This window comes from Melopsittacus undulatus, chromosome 1 (assembly GCF_012275295.1).
Source record: "Melopsittacus undulatus isolate bMelUnd1 chromosome 1, bMelUnd1.mat.Z, whole genome shotgun sequence".
Lineage (NCBI taxonomy): Eukaryota > Metazoa > Chordata > Aves > Psittaciformes > Psittaculidae > Melopsittacus > Melopsittacus undulatus.
Window position 1 is genome coordinate 98,647,548 of NC_047527.1, and position 8,440 is coordinate 98,655,987.

Sequence of the window (8,440 nt, forward strand, 5' to 3'; positions counted from 1 at the left end):
CTCTTTAGCTGGTGTTTATTCCCATAGTTCTACCGCTATCACTTACCCACGGTAGATGCCCCACGGTTAGTCCTCAGCTCTCCCAGAGTCCACCAAAACTGTCATTTCCATCTGTGTCTTTGTAGACATGAACTCCAAGATGATTGACTTTGAGACCTTCTTGCCCATGCTCCAGCATATTGCTAAGACAAAAGACACAGGCACCTATGAGGACTTCGTGGAGGGTCTGCGTGTGTTTGACAAGGAGGGAAATGGAACAGTAATGGGAGCTGAACTCCGCCATGTCTTGGCTACACTGGGTAAGGTGAACCTTTCCTTATGCAGTTTCATCACTGAGGTTTTTCCTGTAGAGCTTGTGTTGTTATGGGTAACCTCTATGGAAAGAAACGATAGAGCAAGATTTCAAATTTTGTACTGTCTTCAGTATAAAGACCAAGAAAATGTTCTTTAATAATGAAGATAAATATCACTGACCTACAGCTCAAGGAAGCCCTTTGCTTGCTTCCTTCGTGTTATTTTCCAATAAATATTATATTTATATCGCCAGAAAACTATTCAAACATTGGAATGCTATTCAATATTTTTCTGCACCTTCAAGAAAAGTTTTCAGAGGATGCACTTTTTTATTAGTCATTTGTTTAACAGAAGTGTCTCTGAAAGTCCCTGTTTTTAAAGAATGGATCAATATTTCTCTGTCCTCTCAAATTTTTACTTCAGAAGCTTTGATTTCACAGAGAGTGCTGACAACAGAATGGGTGCAGGGCAGAAATCTTGGCTATAACTTAATGACAGATTTCCATTTGGATTAGAAGGCACTGACATGCTGTCATCTGAATCCAGTAAGCATTTCTCAAAATTAGCTTTTTCAGTAGTGTTTGCCCACTGTTTTTTTTAAAAAGGGATGAGACTTTACAAAAGAGATTTGATTCAGACAAAAGTGTTCCAGTGATGGATTGTGACCTGGTATACCAATTCAAGAAAGCTAAAGCTTTTATGCCTGGGGTTTTAATTCAATGGCACATCAATGTTTATTAGTGGCACAGGGAATAAGAAAAGAAAGCAATGCTATTTTCTTTTTTATTGTTGACGATATCATATCAGTTTGGGGACCAAATTCAGTGATGGCACACCCCCCCCCAGGGTCAGGATTGATGCTCTATCAAAACTTACCTGGGATGAAATAAAACAGTATGGGCAGTATTGCAAGTTTCACAATACTGCAAGAAATACTTTTTTACTTACTCTTCTATTTCCAGTAATACAGCAATGTCTGATATTCACCATTAGGAAGTTTTTCAATCTTAAGAATTAATTGTTCTGTTTTGGGCGGCATCTCTAACTACTGACTAAATCCTAAGCAAAGCCAAATATTTTGTAAATTAGTATTCTTCTCTGTTTAAGTAAAAAAAAAAAAGAAAAAAGTTGAACATTCACAGATTCGCATCAGCTAAGGACTTGTTTCTGTGTGCCAGAAGTCAGTGATGGAAAAAGTGGAACAACGTGAATAACAGGGCACACCTGATGTTTTTTTAATTTAGTTTAGTTTAGTTTTTACTTTTTTTTTTTTAAATTTCATTATATTTTTTTCATTTCATTATTTGAATTTTTATGATTTCAGCTGAAATCACCCTCAGATTTCTCATTTTCCTTTCTGGAACTCATTTGAGCTCATCCTAAAATTAGTGCTAATATCAGAATAAGAGGATGGATTGGGTTAATCTCTACTTAACCAAAATGAAGCTTTACAGACAAATGGGCTCCTAATATTTAGAGAATTAAACTAAATGGAAAGGATCACTGATCCAGTTCAGAGATCCTAAATTAGATCTTAGAATCTTCCTGAAACTCAAACTCAGAGGCAAACTAGATCCTGACTCTACTGAAAGTTTCTTTTAGTGAAGACTTGGTTAAAATGTGACTAAAGCCTTGAAGATTTGGCACTTAGAGAAAACTTATTCTTAGAAGACTGAGTATGTAAACATGATAGCATGTGGGTTTCCATATTTAATCTGTTTTTCTGGGTTTCAGATCAAATTTTCTCAGTTTGCAAGGACAAAAGTAGCTTTCCTAGCAGTCAGCACCACAAATTAAACTGAAGAGAAAAATCACCCTCTTTTCTCTCACTCTCTTTTACGTTCTTCAGTTCTTTGAAACATGCTTCATAAATTCTTAAAAAAGGGCCCCGGTACTGAACAGGCTTTTTGCTTTCCACCAGGTGAGAGGTTGACTGAAGAGGAAGTTGATAAGCTTATGGCTGGTCAGGAAGATGCCAATGGCTGTATCAACTATGAAGGTAAGTATAACCACTTCAGACTGGGCAGTGATCATGTGCTTGAAGGCTTTGCTGCAAATATGCTGAGAAAGTTTAAATCTGTGGGAGATCTAAAGCAGGATATGTGCTTTTCCATATTTTAGACCAATTTAGATTCTATAATTCAGCTGGTACACCTGATCTGTTGAAGGTTACTTGTGTTTTCCATAGCTGAATGACCATGGCCCCTTTGAGGCTGTATATTCTTATTTTGTTCGCCTTTATCAAAAAAAAAAAACAAAACCAAAAACAAAAACCAAAAAAACCCCAACAACAAACAAAACCAAATCCATTATTTTTTTTACCTTCTCCACAGTTCCTTGCCCTCTCAAAAAGCAAACAAATGAAAAATCCCACATCCCTTTTGAGACTTCCTCACAGAAAAAGCACTGAATTTTCCTTCAAAAACTCAGCAAAAATTGTTATCCTTATCATCCTCTTTTGGGTGCTAAGAATCCTAAAATATTTCCCAAAGACCTTCCATTTTATTTCATTGTTATTTTAGAAAGCCAGAATAAAGTCATGAGTACATGCACCATGGCTTTTTCTGCATCTTGCAAGCCTACAGGCTCCAGGCTGTTCTATAAAATCACAATATTCTAGTAGGAATCATGAACACGCACTTTTGTATACAGCTGAGCCCTTCTTAAGGTTGACTGGTGACTGACCACTGCATTGCTTTTGTGATTTAGCTGATCAGTCATATTCATTGAGGTTTTTATGAATATTTGGGTTGGTAGTCTCATTCTATTCACAAATACCAGGGATCCAAGTTCAGGGAAGCTTTTCTTACAACTACTTTATAGGTTAGAAATCTATAGATTTAGCCAACCCAAATGACATGAATTTATAGTGAATTCAGAGAAATTTGTAGCCTGGGGAAATTACTAGGAAAAAAAATTCCTTACTATAGGATGTATTTTTTTTTTCCTTTTGAATTTAATAATTGTATACAACGAATGTTTTTTTTTTTTGCTTTTTTTTTTAATTGAGAAAAATGGAACCCAAAACATTCTGAAACAAAAGCTTGATTCAATTTTTAAATACTTTGTAAATGTGAGTTCACTGGAGAGAGATAGTCATGATACCTGACTTGGTGAGCTTCTGTTCATAGTGGAGGTTTACTCCAGAGGAAACTTCATTGCCTCCTGACTTAGTACAAATGTGCTAAAGTCTTGAAAGCCTTTCAAGATAAGGACCCAGAGTTTCTCATGGCTGTATACTTTGGAAAGCCAGTTCCATATGACAGCCAGGGGTAAGGGATTAAGCAAGGTATGGATTAACTGATGTGCACACTCATTTCCACTGGCTACCTAGACTGTTGGCTACACTGCACTGTACATATGTTACCTTAAGGACTTACAAGGCATTTAGCACCTGGCATCTGGAATCTTATTTACAAACTGCTGTGGTTCTCATTGCAACAGAGGAAGCAAGAAGGGTGAATTTAAATAACAATTAAACTGAGATAACCAATAATTTACTGAGTTTAACCAAAGGTATTGATAAGTGATCTTTCTCTTTCTTGTTTCCAGCTTTTGTGAAGCATATCATGGCCAACTGAACACCAGGTGAGTCTTTTCTATTCTCCTTGCATAGCTTATTGTTTTGAGTTTGGCATCTCAAATAGGTTTGAAGAATGTGTAAGTGATTAACCAAAGACAGTGAATATTTTCAGCATGTTGTACAAGGAGGTAGGACAAGAATGAGTGAAATGTTATCCTCATCCTACCAAGTGCACAGAAATCGGTGACTTTTCTGCAATTCTGCAATTATCTGGTAAATCTGGATGCCTTTAATTTAGAAGTCCAACATTTTATATTCTAAAAAGATTTGCTTTCCAAAGAACAAGCTGCTCATTCCCTTACGGTTGACTGGAAACTTCAAAGGATGCATATTTTTCATGTCCACTTACAAATCTCTGCTCTTACACTTCTAGAAAGGAAGGAGGTAGAGCTGAGCTGACTAGAGAATAAATGGGCAAAAACTGCAAGGAAAAATAGATAAGAAGGAATAATGCATGTTTATGTCACTGAACCTACACTTATTTGCCTTCCATAAATCTGGCTCTCAATATAATCCAGCAAATTGGTTGGTTTTCCAGGAAAAGACATGAGCTTTGCCCAGCACATCTTCTGGCATTATTCAGTAATGTTCTCCAAACCACAGTACCAGTAAGGTTATCTCTGCCTTCCCATTGCAAACAAGCTGATTTTTTTTTCCAGTATTTACTAGTTATTGTTTATTTTTGTGTTCCTGGAAAAGGTGCCTGCTATTTAGAACTGGCATTCACCATTATTTATCTCTGTTCAGCTACTGGGGAAGGGTTGACCTGAGAATTAACCAACTCCATCTATTTTGCAAAGTATCTGATAAATTGGAAAAAGCAGTGGTTTCTTTCAAATTTGTTCTTGTTGGTTTGGATTTTGTTTGCTTGTGGGTTTCTTTTGTTTCATTTTGTTTTGTTTTGTTCTACTTTAGTTTATTTTTTTTATTATGCCCTGACCAGGCCTAGCTTTGTTTTTCTTTTGTAGCTGACATTATCCAGCCCACCAAGACCTTTTTGTTGTGTGGTGGCTTTTACTATGTTCAGTGGCATCCCAGGGACGGAGTTAAGTTGAAGTCACATCCAGGTTTTGGGGACTTTTGTTCCCAGACATAATTGAACATAATTGAACAAAATGTAAACTGGCTAAAAAACATGAGCTTCTTTTCTTATTATTGTTCAGTTTTCTTTCTTAAAGGAATTTATTTTCTCTAAACATACACTCAGCTTTTCAACACTGGCTTCCAGTTTTCCATTCCAAAGATCTGGACTGGCCCACAGCCACAGTGGGTAATCCCACACCTACCATTATTCTCATTTGTTGTTTAGAGATGTTTTCAATCTTTAATCCCATCTTAAACCCACTGCCACTGAAAATTCCCATCGTGGTACCAAAAGTCCTTGTCACTTGGAGCAACGTCAGCCACCAAAGAAGTGAGCAGTGGTAAGCTGAAGAGCAGGCAGAGGGCTGGGAGCTGGAGCAGACGGGGCAGGAAGAGTTTCTTTGATTATAATACTTTGGAAAGAGAGCTGAGAGGTCCTGACACACAGAGAACCAGTGTGCCACTGATCTGCCAATGAGCCATGATGGGCATCATTCAATAGTGGCATCTTTCACTCCCTGCTGTGTTGCTGTTGGCATGTTAAAGAAAAGACAGATTAAGTCTTTACCCTTGAAAGGGTGATGGCCCTTTGCCATAGAGCATATAACAAACAAATCCCAAAACACTGGATTTTAACTCAGTGGGAATCTGGATCTGAGTCCAAAAATAAAGTAGTGGCTCATGTTTCTTGGCCATTGCTGTATGCTCAAGGAAAGCTAGAGCTGTAACTCAATGTAAGCTGTAATCCAATGTAATGTCTTTTTTTTTTTTTTTCATTTCCAAGAATAGTTAAAGTGATCACTCTGTACTGGCTTTTCATATATGCAGGCTCTCCACTGGCTTGTCCCCAGGTGCTACATACTAGTTCTAATACAGAGTAACCAATTACATCTTCAGTGACTGTTCCACTGTTTTCTGCAGACCTCCCAGGACAAGTGTTCTGCAGGATTATAGCCATCTAGTCTTCCTTCACAGTAGATATTGCTGCAGAAAACACTCCCAGATTGGCTACATATTTACTCCTTACACTACTCAGCAGGAAAGACATGGGCAGCAGGACACATTAAGCTTTCTCACATAACTAAAAAAGCACTCTACTGTACTTGTGATATAATAACCACTGCACTGTGAAGCAGGGCTGTGAGATATGTACAGTGGATTACATGGACCCCCTGTAAAGGCAATGCACACAACTGTCCCCCTGCTACGTGACAATGTGTGATGAGCAGAGTCAAGCTTATCTCATGGCCTGTCTCTTGGGTGCAGATTCATTAATAGGATCAAATAGTCAAAAATGTTGGAAAAGAGAATCTCTGGGAGCAAGCTGGATATTGTCAGAATTGTTCAGATTCTTCCTTAATACAAACCTTGTGTTACAATACTACCTTATTTACCTTTAATCATATAATCTTAAGTAGTAGAGTAGTACTGCTGGAGAGACAGTCGATACTGTTACACTATCGACTATTCACAGAGGCTCAATTTCATGTCCCATATGTAGGTTCATGGTTTGTCTGAGATGCTCCAGGTGTCTCATGTACCCATGGCCTCACAGATGGGACCAGAGCCCATGGCAGACTACTGCTTTCTGGCAGCCGGCATTACTCTGGTATATCTCAGGTATCTTTAGGTATTGAGGAGTGGGGAAGCAAATTAAGTCCTGTGGCTTGAACTCATGTGACTCTAGGTGAAATCCTAGAATATGCCATCAGTATTTGACTGGCTGACATAGTCTTCCTTGGCTCAGATCAGATTAATATGCCTACAAGTATGTGCATGAAAGCAAGGTATCTATGTTTCCAGACCTAAAGAAGGTCCAGTTAGATGCAATATTCAGAGTGATTCACCTCATCCAAAGAAGGGACATGGATACAATGAGTCCAGCTGCCAATGTTAAGAAGGACAAATCTTGCATGAACATTATAACATATTTACCATTTGTATGGGAATGTTCTGCATGCCCTGGGGATCTCAAATTGCATCAGAGGCTTATTGTTCAGCAACAGAATCCTGCCTAAAATCTAAACATTAACTAAGAGAAATCTCTGTGCTCAAATGTTGCTGATGGAAAACTGACTACCGATAATAGAGGGATAACAGAAGTAGGAGTAACTGCCCAAGAGCGAAGAAACTGGACTTTTTCTGGAAAGATGATTCTTTACCCTGACATAGCTATACTATCTCTCCAGGTCATTGCTTCCCATGTTTGGTCTGTCATTTACACATTGAGTGTAACACTCTGGGGTTGAATCTTACACTCTTGGCATATCCAATGTGACTATGGATATTTTGTCACATTGTGTGATTGCTCTTAGATATCAGTTGGCATCTACCTAGTGCAGAGAAACCTAGCTGCAGGCCTTGCTGCCAATAAGCTGAGCACAGATGCATGAGGACAACAGAGGCTGATTCCTGATGGCATTATTTGTTTCTTCTTTCTTCCTCTAATACTTAAAAATAATTATTTTTAGGACAAGATAGGAGCTGAGAAACCCAGATGCTGGCCTTGGATTTCAATGTTATGGAATGTCTTCTCATTTTTCAGTCTGGATTCTCATTACAGAGCTACAAAATATGCTGTTCCTAAAGTTGTTTGGATAAATGTTTTTTTGTTTGTTTTGCCTTGTTTCTTCATGGGAAAAGGGTGGCCTCTGTGGAGATTCAATAAACTTAAGAAACTGAAAAGACTGGAATTTGAACTCTGAATACCTGGGCGTTGTAATTTCTTTCTGATATAGAAGACTAACAGCAATAGAAAACTGTTAAGAAAGGGGAGAAAAAAAGAGCACCTTTTTCATGACTAAGTAAATAATAAGAAAAGTAATTTGTCATTTAACCATATCCCTCCACTCTTCCTTCAAAAATAAAGTGACTTTCATTTTTGTCATTTATTTGTTAAAAAATAAATGCTGAAAAAGAGTAAGGGAGAAAAGAAACTAAACCAGTTGTATAAATCTCATGTATACAAGGAAACTCTTAAACTTTAGAGTAACAGTAAAAGTAGAATTCACAGCAATCAGCAATGAATACAACCTTGTTCACATGTTTCTCAGCTTTGGAAGATACCACAGCAAAACAGAGGTGTACACCACGTTTCCTAAAATGCATCTCTTCTCCATGAGGATTACTTCTCATTCCAACAGTCTGACCTATGAAACAAGTAAAAAGTCTGGAAATTGTTCTAATATTTGTATCTTGGTCCTATAGCTTTCTCAGTAAAACACGTGATTGTCACTTTATTTCATCATTGTTTCTATGTCTGTGTAAGGGAAGGGGAAATGGGAAATAAATGCTTTTTGGAAAAAACATCTGTAGAGGAAAAGGAGGGTTGAGAAGCATGAAAAAGCACACAAATTAAGTTGGCTCATTTTCTGGGGAATAATAAATTTAAAAGTAAAAATAAAGAAAAATATATATCCTTTGGGGTGGAAAAAAGAGAAGCTATAGGCTAGTACAGCTTGTTAGTAAATATCAAAAATT

At 37.6% G+C, this 8,440-nt stretch overlaps 1 protein-coding gene across 1 annotated transcript in view; it reads left to right on the plus strand.

Moving 5' to 3' along the window:
• The window catches only part of MYL3 (myosin light chain 3), a 35,722-nt gene extending 28,056 nt beyond the window's left edge, over positions 1-7,666 (plus strand). Inside the window, exons 4-7 of the mRNA XM_005143972.3 lie at positions 126-299; positions 2,216-2,293; positions 3,847-3,882; positions 7,432-7,666. Of these exons, the coding sequence (XP_005144029.1) occupies positions 126-299; positions 2,216-2,293; positions 3,847-3,875 (281 nt within the window). The 3' untranslated portion in view covers positions 3,876-3,882; positions 7,432-7,666. The remainder of the gene's footprint in view (positions 1-125; positions 300-2,215; positions 2,294-3,846; positions 3,883-7,431) is intronic.
• Positions 7,667-8,440: the final 774 nt, after the last annotated feature.